The following is a 13,476-nucleotide window of genomic DNA, read 5'->3' on the forward strand; positions in this document are numbered from 1 at the left end:
TTTAAATTTAAAATGTCACTAGAAAATTTAATATCACATAGATTTACACTTTTCTGATACAGAAATTCTAGCAAATTATGAATAATTCATATATTTTGAAATAACTCCGCAAATTTAATTTTCATAAAATCAGTTCTAGAAAAGAATGCTTAACAAATCAAAACTGACCTTAATTCATCCCTTTTATCCAGAGTACAATTTGAAATATCTCCTACCATTTTAATGCCTATGATTAGTAAATATATTGACAATTTACCCAAATAAGACAACCAGAGTCAGACTCTGGTCTGAATTGATAATTTTTATTTTTTGTTTTATATTTATACTATTCATAAACTGTCCCATTTGTGAACATCAAAGTGGTTAAAATAGCCTTTATTCTATAACAGCATGCATTTGTAATACATTTTTCTGTCCTTTTGTTGAAAAATTAGAGAACATTTTTGAAGTAGAGAAGGTGGACACACCTTCTCTACTCCAACATTAGCCTAGGTCTAGGGTAAAGCACAATATGCCTCTCTCCCAAGGCTTTTAGGATAGGAAGTCAACACTGCTCGGTAAGTAATTAATATGCAAATGAACTTGCCTGGAATATTTTAGTTAGAAAAATATATCATTAACTGACTGAAATGTATCTAGCTACTATCCTAGAATCACCAGATTCACTATTATTTTAAAATCAGGGGAGTTTTACTTCAAGAGTAGTTGAACTATTGGTTTCGTTTCCCTGATAAATGAGCCCCTGACAGCCCTCCCTGACTGCTGGAGAAGGGACCTGCAGCGCATCTGGGCACTGCGTCATTCTGAACTCCAAGTGCCATTGATCCAGTCTTTGTGCTGACCCATGAATAAGCAATGGTAGAAATTCCTACCGGGTCTTCTATCCAAATTCTTACAGATCCTCATTTTTCTTGTTAGAATGAGGAGATAAGAATGCAGAGAGGGGTGAACATTGATAAGAGAGAATTCTGAAGTAATGGTATAACACCCAAAATTTGATATTATTATTCTGAACAAAAAATTTATTATTACTGACAGAGGTTAATATTCTTATTAAAATGCAGGATCTCACATGCTTTCAGAAGAAGTCTTTAATTATGTATGGCAAGGAAGATACCATGTATTACAGTTATGTCTTCAAAGTATTATTAACAGTTCAGCTTTTCAAAAACTAATTTTAAGATTTTTTCATGAACTCACTGTTTACCACATTAATTTTATCAAATGAATATCCATGTAGAAACCAACTACTCAAAATAAAACAGATCATACCACCTACTTCAAAAGACACTGAAGAAGAATGAACAATTCATTTTATGTATATGATATAGTTAGCTTTTATTTACCTACCCACAGGACACATATCAATCACATCATGAATCAGTATAATTCACAGGTAAAGACTACCTACATTTTTACTGACATTTTCAGCATTAACTGCTTTTCTTTGCCATTAGCCTGTGAATAAGCTATGAAATGGTTTAAAGGCTGCTTAGGAGAGAAAAAAGCAAAACGCGTTAATGGCTCATTCTGTAATGCATTTTCTAATACCCAGGGTGTGCCATGAAGTCTCAGACAGTGTTGCAAAATTCTGGAAAGACAATAATTTTAAATTCCTTTTAATAAAATAATGCAATATGTCACTTTTCATGGGAAGGGTAGCACAGGAAGTTCAAATAAGTAATTTAGGGAGCATTGACTCCCTGAAGGCCTGGCAGAGAATATAGAAGAGTTTACAGAAAGAGACAAATCAAATGTGCAATTAATAATAAGTTTGCACTTAGATTTTTTAAAAGTATATTGAATCCTTATGCCTCAAGGATTTTCTTTCTTGTGATATTTTGCTTTGGTAGTTATTACATTTGGCATATGGCCAAGGTATTTAGTGTTTAGAATAAAGAATCTTCAATAGCCTTTTCATATAGGATAACAATCTCTCATTTTGGAGCACAGGAAGTGAAAAAAAACCCAACCCTGAAATCTGACTTCACATTTTTCATCCCTAATACAAAATGCATTCTCTTAAGATGCTAGATTGCTTAAATAAGACATGCCAAACTAGTATGACTACATGGATGTTATTTGCAACACTGACTTCACATCCCCAGTTCAAATGTTGGGATACAAGAGGTTATAGATATATGGCCTATAAAGAGTTATAAATCTTTGTTTATTTTATTAAATATTATGAGACATGTCCTGAGAATGACAGATCAATAATGGTCCTTGTGGTTTCCTGATGGAAGGCTGCAATTATTTTCTTCCATTACAACTTAAATGCAACCAAATTTTACTCATCTATCATCTTTATAATAGTAATAAGCATCATTTTATGTTTATTTTTCTGCCTATTCATATTATTCCTTGTTTGCATCTTGTTTTGACTTTGTCTCCATTTAAAATTATTCTAATCACTTTGTTTTCTTCCTTTGATAGTTCTGACCCTTTAATTTTGGCACTCTAAGACGGAGATGGAAAATTACTACTTTAAGTTTCCTTTATTTTGGGAAGCAGTTGGCTACTTTTTGCATTTGAGTATAAATGATAATTAAAAACAAGGAAGCTTGCTAAAAACAACCTATGTGGTTAAGTTTTTCTAAAACTTCATTATCTGCAAGTTCTTTAATGCATAGTATAATTTAAATTAAATAAGCATAGTATCTTACAGTGCCATGGGGTAGTTAGACTTGAAAGTTGGGGAAAACAGCACAACTCATACTTTCTAGCTTGATTATAGTCCATTTCTGATTCAGCTGTTTTTGTCTCCAGTGCCAAACAACACAACTTCCCACCTCTCCTTTTTTTCTTTTGAATATTAAGGACTTGCACAAATTAAGAATTACGGAGGTAGATCACTCATAACAGGTAGGGAGTGAGGTGAAAGACCCTCATGATCAATAAAACCAGAATGTGCCCCTTCCGGAAAACAATGAAAAAATTTGAATTTGCCTTTTTAAATAAGTATTTCTTACAATAATAGCTGTTATTTAGATCTTTTATAAACATTACTGTACTTGTCCACACAATAGTCCTGCATGGAAGAAAGTGGTTCAGAGTTTAAACATGCTCATAGCCGAACAGGTAGAAAGTGGTGGGGAACAGATTTGAAGCCAGATCCCTTTGACTTCAGTCTCGTTCCTTTAGCCAGGGTGTCAAACTCATTTATTTTCACCGGGGGCCACATCAGCCTTGCAGTTGCCTTCAAGGGGCTGAACGTAATTTCAGGACTGTATAAAAGTAACTACTACTTAACAGTTAAGTGAGAGCTCAGTGCTGCTGCCAAGTAGAAACAAGGTGCTGGGCCAGATAAAACAAAATGGAGGGCCGGATTTGGCCTGTGGACCTTGTGTTTGCCACCTGTGCTTTAGGCCATGCTGCCCCCGAAAGGCAAAATTTATGGTCATCTTATTGTGCCAAGGGCTTTATATAAATTATCCAAGAATTTTACAAAACCCTGTGAAGTAGGTGTTGTTATCTGCAGGTTACAAATGAAGACAATGAGGCTCTAACAGATTAAGTAATGTGGTAGAAGTCATACAACTGGTATGCAGTAGGCTAGGACTCCCAACCAGGTGTGTCTGGCACCTAATCACATACTTTTCCCTTTAACAGATTAAAAATTAGTCATAAAAATGACCAAGATGTTGATGAAAATATCTGCTACAAGTTTACTTTTATTCTTTCAAATGCTTACAGAGAGCAAGACTATGATAATGAGATTGCACAAAAAAATAGTGTAATATGGTGACTGCATTTTCTGGGTAGGTGAGAGAACACTTCAATTCCAAATTTGATTGAAATTAAAAATATTTCCAAATGCATTATTTTACATCTCTTATTAAATATACTATAATTTAAGAAAACAGACCTTTACTGATCTGGGGGTTTAAAAAAATTTCTTTATTCAATACTAATTCACATTTGTATGAGAGTGGGCCAATGTGTACTGATTCTAGTTTTTCCTGGAATAATTGTTATGTTAACAAATCTCTTATTTGATACTCTTGGAGATAACAGTTAATATATACTTAAAATTAACTGAATTTTTAATACCGTTTGTCCAAACTAGAATACATGAGGTTTTTTTCCTACCCAAATTTGGGACATTACAAGTCTCCATATTATGGGTCATTTCTTCAATTACTTTATTTTGAATAAATTATATGTTGTTTAGGGACTATGCATTATTATAAAACAACTTCAGTCAATACTAATTTAGGATGCTTATAGAGGTCTGCTGATGGATGGGTGAAAAAGGAGGTTAAGATATTTAAGACATTTGTGGGTGTATAATCTCACAATTCTAAGTGTTGGAAGTCACTGTAAATAAACTCTTTAAGAATGGTTACATTATAAAGATAAGAATACATTCTTACAGAACAACTGATATAATCAACACTAATATTACATGAATGGTGAATGGATATCTGTGGCTTGAGATAAGTTTCTAGAAACAGCATCGTACATGGAATCAAAGAGATCTTGAAGCACAGATAATTAGAGGTGAGGATGTTATGCTCTGAAAACTATCAGGTATTCAAAAGAGGGCTTTAGTGATATCATCAACATGAGAAGATTTTTTATATATATGTGTATATATATATTCTTCCCATATATATAAAATTTGTATAGCTAGTGTTTCATAAAATATCAGAGTGAGAAAAGCAACATGAATGATCTTAAATAAGCAAGTCAGGCCTGACAGACCTACTGGACCCCCAAATTTAGAAGACTCTTACTTAGCACTCACTCTGCCTGATTCTCTGATAGAAACCCTTTTTGCACTTAAAGAGAAGCTCAAGGAGGACCAGGAAAACCTCACCGTGGCTGTGCTCATACTGTGAGGACTGGGCAGAAGCCTAAGCAGAAAGTTACTGCCTCATCTTTATCTTTCTTTTCTTTTTTCTCCCCTCCCTCCCTCCCTCCCTCCCTTCCTCCCTCCCTACCCCCTTCCTTTCTTTTTCTCTCTCTCCCTTTCTTTCTTTCTTTCTTGCAACTATAAGAGAAAGTTTATTTAGAAAGTCAAAGAGGTAGAAAAGATGAACCAGTTGGCCTGCATAAGCTCAGGAGATAAGTTACAGAGGGAAAAGAAGGGTCCTTGGAGCTTAGGAACAAGAAAGGCAAACATGCCTGGAGAAAGAAAAGAGGGGAGGAAAAGGAACAGAATGCTCTAGAGAGAGCATAATGAGGATTGAAGGTGGGGAGGCATGGGCGTGCTCCAGAGGGGCAGAGCATGTACTAGGTCCTTTGTCTTAAGGTTTTTATCTATATTCCAAAGATGGGAATTCTATGGGAGGTCTCAGAGGAGGAGCTCAATAGAATATTCATCAGCTTTATGCTGATGTACCAAACTGAGATTTATTCTCCTGACTTCATTCCCTCCTTGGGTGTGGTTGGCACAAATGGCACTAATTAACTTTCTGTTATCTATCTCTCCGAATAGGATAATTTGCCACATCTTTCCTAACCTTGTACATACAGATATGATTGATTAGATACATTAATAACAAAATGACATTTTATGTCTGTATTCACCAAACTTTATGCAAATAAAAACTCAGTTACAAGAAATTGTTAGAAGAGTCACCTGATATCTTGCCGAGTAAATTTGCCAAGACAAAATGGAGCCATTTTATTGTTTAGTCTCTCAAACTGGTTTGATCTTGTAAGTCATTTTGTTTTTGTGTGAATATGACTCTTGGTGTCTTCACTTTATGCTAATTACATGTTAATTATTGGAAGAAACAGGTTTTTTTTGGTGGAATGAATAGATATATAAAAACTGGGAATGCAGGTAGTCTCATTCTTGGAAGAATTTTGATCTTTAGAAACCAGAGAAGATAAATAGGGAAGTAAATAAAGGTTTAAAGGTATTTGTCTTTATGGAATTTGTCCAGTGTAGAAGCTGGCTTCCCTTGTAAGAAGACTATGTTGGCAAGTTCTATGTTGTTTCCCACAGGAATTTCTGCAATGGAAATGATAATGACTTCAGGTATGACTGGTGCATTATGGACATTTTCCTTTGTGATAAAACTGACCTGAATGTCACTGGATAATCCTGCCTTTTTGTTCCCCTTGGAACACTAAAAACATCAAAGCGATGTGTTTAAGAATTTCTAGAATTGGTTACTTTTACATCTGGGGACTGACATGAACAAAATAAGTAATAAGATATCAATACATCTCTTAAGTTGTCTCTTTTTAATTTTTAAGAGAATGAGTATTAAATAACTCGTGTGCTCTAGAGGCCCTGTAGGAATTCCTAATAGACTCTTTTAAATTTGTGTTTCTGAAGCACCTTATTGGATGCAGGAGAAATGTTTTCTCTGCAATGCTATTACTAGTATGCTTTTATTTTCTAATTCCAGATTTCTGAAAGTTCTTTCGTTTCCTTTCACCCTTTCATATTTTCAAGTGAAGGAAAGGGGCAGTCTCATGAAGAATCAATCCCATTGCTTCTTACAGAGTTTGCAACAGAGAGAAATAAATTTAGTTGGGATATATATGTATGTACACTATATATATACATAGACTATGGAAGGGGAAAGAGGACAGTTATGTCTGTAGTACACCAAAAGATGAATTTGTTTTCTCAGAAGTTTCTAGCTTTATGAAAAAAATTACTTGGGGTTTCCATGTGGGGAAGTATCCCAGATATTTCAGCAACAGTGAGCCAAATGTTTCCGAACTCATATGCCTTTGGTACCCCTCAACAAATTATATATGTGCTTTCACCAATGGCATGTTTTATGTTCTTCCTGCTTGCAATTATGACCTTTATTACTTAGGCTGAAAACTGCTAAAGTGAGATGTACATTTCTAAAGTCAAATTATCCTGAGAAAAGTTCTACTATCTGTTCATTCAATTATGATCACTAGTGGTTATTATGTTTGGAGGTGTAGCCAGGTCCATGTATTCCAATCTGGGTCCAAACCAAGAAAGCCCAAGGCCATAGTGGACTCCCAATTTGGTGCTTTTCTTCTGGCACCAAGTGATCTGATGACTAGCAGGATACATCAAAGCAACAAAAATTTTCCTATCACTTCCTGTGAAAATATTATTTCATGTAAGTATAAACAATCACCGATAGAAAGTAGTTATATTTATAAATATCAAACACCAACCAGATAAAACATACCAAACTACAACATGATGGGCACATGTCTATTCAAGTAGGAAGTGCATGACTGATGTCAAGAAGGTACTTCTGATCAAGATGGTGGCATAGGTAAATGTGGTATTTGCTTCCTTCCACAACCACATCAAAACTGCACTAAAGTACAGAACAACCACCATTTAGAACTTCCTGAAATCTAGCTAAACAGATGTCCTACAACTAAAGATATAAAGAAGAAGCCACAAGGAGACTGGTAGGAGGGGTGGAGATGAGGAACGGGCTGGTCCCACACCCACATGTGACAGATAAAAATGGGGATGTATATTCCAGATATAGAGGTCCCCTCTGAGGAATGAGGGATCCCAGCCCTACACCAGAATCCCTTAGCCCAGGGTTCCAGTGCCAGGAAGAGAAGATTCCATAACTTTTGGCTATGAAAACCAACTGGGATTGAGACTGAGGGAGACTGAGGTTCTTCTGGAGTCCCCAGCAGTTCCTCTTAAAGGACCCATACACAGACTTACTCAGACTCACTTGCTCTGAGTTCTGGAACTGGGGCAGTAGCTTAAAAGGAATCAGAGACATATGGGGAGGAAATGAACTGTCCAGCATTAGGGCGAGATCTGGGGACACAACTTTCTCCCAGACAGAACTACTAGCAGAGGCCATTATTCCTTTCATAAGCACCTCCTCCTCCCCAGAGCTGGCAGGTGGGTGCCATATCTGAGTCTCCTTCAACCTGGCTTACACTGTTTGCCCAGCCCTGGTGACTGCCTGAGGCCCCACACCACCCAACTTTTAAGCCCACCAACACTATTTCCAGTGGCTTTCCCATACCAATGTCCTGTCATGGCTCACGATTCAGATTTTCCTAAAATCTCTCAAACAAGCAGCATCTGACCTCAGTGTGCCCTGCACCTCTTGCTAAGTGGCCTCAGGCCTGACACTAGCAGCAGGCAATCTTGGTTCATAGATTGGCTTCACCCGGGCACCTCTAAGCCCAGCTCAAGTAACAGCCATCGACAGATAGCTTTGTCACTCATGCTGGATGGCTCCAGGCAGAACACAGGCAGGGGCTAATTTTGCTCTGCTCCTCTTAGGAGGCCCCAGGCAAGAACACCCAGTGGACAGCTTCATATGACATTGAAGCACCACCACCCAATCACCTCCACAAGTGACACACTCAAGGGGTGGCCTCAGCAGACACCAGAACCCAGCTGAAGTAAGTCCTGCTCTGTGGGGTGAGTCCCTGCACAGCTGATCCTCCACGGTGGTCAGAGGTTGGTGACCAGTGGTCACAGCTAGTACTTGCAGCTGAGCAGACTGGGGGTAAAACCCTCCCACTGATGTGCCAATAGCAATCAAAGCTCAACTATAAGAGGGTGTACACAGCCCACACAGAGGGCACACCTCAAGTGCCCAGCTTGGGTGATCAGGGAGGCTGTGCCACTGGACCCCACAGAACACCTACTATGTTAGGCCACTTTACCAAGCCTGGGAGAATTAGCAGCTCTACCTAATATGTATAAACACACACTGAGAAGCTGCCAAAATGAGGAGACAAAGAAACATGCCCAAATAAAAAAAAAACCAACAACTCCAAAAAACCCACCCCCAAACCCTAAGCAAAATGGAGATAAGAAATCTATTAAATGCAGAGTTCAAAACACTGGTTACAAGGATGCTCAAACTTAGTAAGAAGTTCAACAGCATAAAAAGGACCAGTCAGAAATTAAGAATAATTTATAGGGAATCAACAACAGAGTAGATGAAACCAAGAATCAAATCAGTGATTTGGAATATAAGGAAGCAAAAAACACCCAATCAGAACAGCAAAAAGAAAAAAAAAAGTCCAAATAATGAAGGTAGTATAAGGAGCCTCTGGGACAACTTTAAATGTACCAACATTTGAATCATGGGGGTACTAGAAGAAGAAGAGAGAGAGCAAGAAATTGAAAACCTATTTGAAAAAATAACAAAAAACTTCCCTAACTTGGTGAAGGAAATAAGACACACAAGTCCAGAAAACACAGAGTCCCAAACAAGATGAACCCAAAGAGACTCACACCAAGACACATCATAATTAAAATGCAAATGGTTAAAAACAAAGAATCTTAAAAGCAGCAAGAGAAAAGCATTTGATTATCTACAAGGGAGCTCCCATAGACTGTCAGTTAATTTTTCAACAGAAACTTCACTGCCCAGAAGACATTGGCAAGAAATATTCAAAGTGATGAAAGGGAACAACCTACAACCAAGATTACTCTATCCAGCAAAGCTATCATTTAGTATTGAAAGACAAATAAAGAGCTTCTCAGAAAAGAAAAAGATAAAGGAGGTACTATATGAAATGGTAAAGGGCTTATTCAAGAGAACAAAAATATTAAAAGTATGAACAATAAAATGACAAGAAAAACATATATATCAACAATTGAATCTAAAAACAAAATAAACAAACATCCAGAACAGAAACAAACTCATAGATACAGAGAACATTTTGACAGCTGCGAGAAGGGAAAAGCATTGGGAACATAGGTTTAAAAAGGTAAAGGGATTAAGAAGCACAAATTGGTTGTTATAGAATAGTCACAGGGATGTAAAGTACAACATAGGAAACATAGTTGATAATATTCTAATAACTATATAGTGTCAGATGCTTGCTAGATTTATTGGGATGATCACTTAGTAAATTATGTAATGTCTAATCACTGGGGTATACACCCAAAACTAATATAATAATGTATGTCAACTGTAATTGAAAAATAAAATAATTTTAAAAAGAATAGAAATAGAAATTATCTATTCCAGGAGACATCATCATGAACATTCTCAAGGCTATTTTTATTGGGGAATATGCTGCAGCACTGCTCCTGAATTCTTTTCTCAGAAGGACATAGGCCAGAATGGCATCTCAGAAGCTTGTTTTACCAGACATGACAGTAAAGGAAACTTATATTTGTACCAGTGAAAGTTAATGTTTAAAACAAATGTGTTTGTTTATGTGCATTAAAAAGCAAACAAACAAAGGAGGGATCTGAGAGCAAAAATTTCCTTTCCAGGTTTCTAGGTTATTTAGAAAAGTATATTAGCTCATTTAAAAATATTTTATTTACCAACATTTTGGAAGATATATTTTTGTTTTGTTTTCAGTTGTTTTTAAGTGATGCCAAGACTATGACTTCATTAGCATATTAGTGAGCAAATGATGCCTCATAAGGAAAAATCCTTCAAAACCCACAAATTAACTTGAATGTCTAATTTTAAATGACATAAAGACTGCATTGGGATCTTAATAATCATGCTTTATAGAAACTGCTGTTGTACTGAATTTTGTGTAAACTTTACTAAAGCTTATATGAGAAATAAGTTTAATAATCTGAAGTGTTGGCAAGTGTGCATACCCAAATTGTAAAATTATTTTACTTTTTCTTTTAATTACCACATTAAATTTTTCTTAAACTGTAATTTTACTTTATTTTATTTTAAAAAAGGTTTTATTTATTTATTTTTAGAGGGGAAGGGAGAGAGAAAGAGAGGGAGAGAAATATCAGTGTGTGGTTTCCTCTGGTGCACCCCCTACTGGGGACCTGGCTGGCAGCCCAGGCATATGCCCTGACTGGGAATCAAACCAGCGACCCCTTGCTTTGTACGGTAGCACTTAATCCACTGAGCCACACCAGCCAGGGATGATTATCCTCTTAAATGAAGATTCATTTGCTAAATTTTCTTGGAAGGAATTTGCAAATATTTTAGATTGAGATCATTTATGAAGCACCAAAAAGCCCTTAGTATTATTTTCTAGACTGATATCTTTAATGATTATACCTCATAATTTGTAAGTGGGGAACCTGTGTGACTTACCCGATTAAAGCAGTGTTCATGGTTGGGTCCATAAAAGTGCTGGAGACATCTCACATTGTTTTTGTTGACGATCTTATTGAAGAAGTCATTGACATACTTGATAGGGAATGCACAGACGGCAGAGTGATTCATTGGTTCAGCAGAATCTGGCTTGCTTTGTGCAAACACCCCATAGAGAATGTCATCATTCAGGTTGGCACCTATCTGCCTAGCAAGATGGGCCCCAGGCTTACTGACATATGCAGCTTGGAGAATATTAAACACTTCCTCTCTTGGGGATCTCTTTCTTCTCTTTTCTGTGAGAATACACTCCAGAGGCATTTCCATGTAAGAATGCAATCCAGAGTCTACAGAACAGAACCTGATTATTCTTGTGTGAAAAGTCTGAGCATCAAGAGTTTCCCGCTGGACCGTCAAGAAGTAAATAAAATGGTTGCTTTCAAAGGCGTGGACGTACTTAATAGGGTAAGAATCTTGGAACTCAGGTAAAACATCAATATAGGACTGATCTGTCAAAAACTTGAAACCATCTTGTGTTTCCTTTAGCCTCCTCACTGATATCGAATGTATTGAATAATCTGGAAGGTAAGAAGAATTTATGGTATTGCCCACAAAGAAGTTGATGAACCGGTGCTTTTCAGACATCAGGACCTTGGTTCCCAGGGCACTCACTACACAGTCAGGACACTGGCTGGGCTCTTCGTCTGCCTGGGGGGAGTACATACAATGTACTTTTGACTGTATGTCAGCAGTATTGTAGGGAGGAAGGACGTGTCGCTGGCAGATCCCTCTCCAAACACTTCCACAGCTAATGAGTTGATCATCATAGTATGTGTCAACAAGCAGAGCCATGTTGATATTATCTTTCCAAACACCACCTGAAAAATTGGCTTTGTGGCTGCAGTTCTGACATGGGAAGCAATCTGGGTGTTCCAAGATAGGCCCAGTCTTGTACTCAGCAACCTTCTGAAGGTCTTTGTCATTTAAAACATAAATGTAATTAGTGGCACCGAGGTAAATGTGATGCTTGTGTAAAACAACATTTTGGATGGGCGTTTCTGCGGTGAAGTTAGGAAGCTGATATTTCATGTCCACATTCATCTCAGATTTTGCTAGTGCCTCCTTGCACTCCCCATCACTCTTGTGCACCAAAGTAAACAGAAACACAAGGATGCCAGGTGCAAGCCCAGCAGGGGCCTTCATGGTGAGAAGTTTATCTGCCAAAACACATTCAAGGAGAGAGCAATTTAGTTGTCATTAGAAACAAAGAAGAAACAGAAAGAACTATACCAGTAAAACTATTAAAAATACAGCTTCCTAAGTGGAAATTTCACATTGAGTGAAAACAGAAACTCTAGCTGGTTTCACATAAAGATGCATTGTGCAGTTGGACATGACTCTACATAGTTTAATTTTAGAACTCAAGCCACAACAAGTAATTTTAGAGAACCATTATGAGATACAAACAATGATCTGTATTAAACACGATAGAACTACTAAGTTAGACTCATTCAGCAATGAAGTCAGAAACAGCAAATTTCTTTCTTAAACCCTTGCTGGTTGTTTAATATGCTTTAATATCTGTGGTTAATGAATGGGTTGATATTCAAACTTTCTCAGTTAGTCAAGTAAAGAAATTGTGGTTCAGATTCATTTATTCTAGAATCACAGCAGGCATTGTTTTCTTGGGAGCATGTAGAATTAGTAGGCTAAATTTAACTTCCTTTTGGAAGAAAACAATCATAAATTCTAGAAGCACATGATCATATGCTGTTTATAAAAGGATTTTGTGTGCAGAGGAAAGGTATGGTTATTATTTGGCTATAGTTGATCTATTGTTTGGATAGACGAATGCTTAACTTAATGTAAAATCATGGAAACATAAAAACAGCAAGCTGAAAATGTATACAATAAAATTAATATTCAGGACTAAAGACCTAGAATTATTTTACAGGGAAAGATAGCATATTGTTCACTACCAAGGCAAAGCTATTTAGTAAAAAGAACATTATTTTAGCATTCTGTTGTATGCACATGGACAATATTTCTACTAGAAAGTAGAGTGGATTTGTGATTCAGTTTTCAAAAACTTAAGGCGCACAAGTTATAAACATTGTAAATTCTACTTACAATAATTATAGTCAGGGTAATAGTTGGAAGGACAAGCCTTAAAATGGATAGAAACTAAATAGGAAAATATTGTTTTCCTTTTTTTAATGTATACTCTGACAGAACAAAGGGAGCATCTAAAACATACCGGGTGTTATAACTATTCCAAAGTCTAACCCTAGGTCTACAAAAATAACAACAGAATTCACTGAGCAACTAATATGTGCATAGCTCTATGATTGAACTATGGGAAATGAGAGATGGCCCCTACCCTTCAGTGAATCTACAATGTGGTTGAGAGATAGCACACATATGCAAATAACTTTAATATATGGCTTCATAATACCCTGCATAGCACAAAACAAATGCTAAAAGTATCAAGAGACAG

The 13,476-nt window shown here is 36.7% G+C and overlaps 1 protein-coding gene across 7 annotated transcripts in view; it reads right to left on the reverse strand.

Moving 5' to 3' along the window:
* MET (MET proto-oncogene, receptor tyrosine kinase) overlaps positions 1 to 13,476 on the reverse strand; it is a 138,265-nt gene that overhangs the window by 97,390 nt on the left and 27,399 nt on the right. For 6 of the 7 annotated variants that reach the window (XM_045847554.1, XM_045847530.1, XM_045847550.1 and 3 more), the window contains one exon: positions 10,980 to 12,196. The exons of the other annotated variant lie outside the window; for it this stretch is intronic. In XM_045847554.1, coding sequence (XP_045703510.1) covers positions 10,980 to 12,182 — 1,203 coding nt within the window. In that variant the 5' untranslated portion in view covers positions 12,183 to 12,196. The remainder of the gene's footprint in view (positions 1 to 10,979; positions 12,197 to 13,476) is intronic. 7 annotated transcript variants of the gene reach the window in all.

This window comes from Phyllostomus hastatus, unplaced genomic scaffold (assembly GCF_019186645.2).
Source record: "Phyllostomus hastatus isolate PE091 unplaced genomic scaffold, TTU_PhHast_1.1 phas_contig_118, whole genome shotgun sequence".
Taxonomy (NCBI): domain Eukaryota; kingdom Metazoa; phylum Chordata; class Mammalia; order Chiroptera; family Phyllostomidae; genus Phyllostomus; species Phyllostomus hastatus.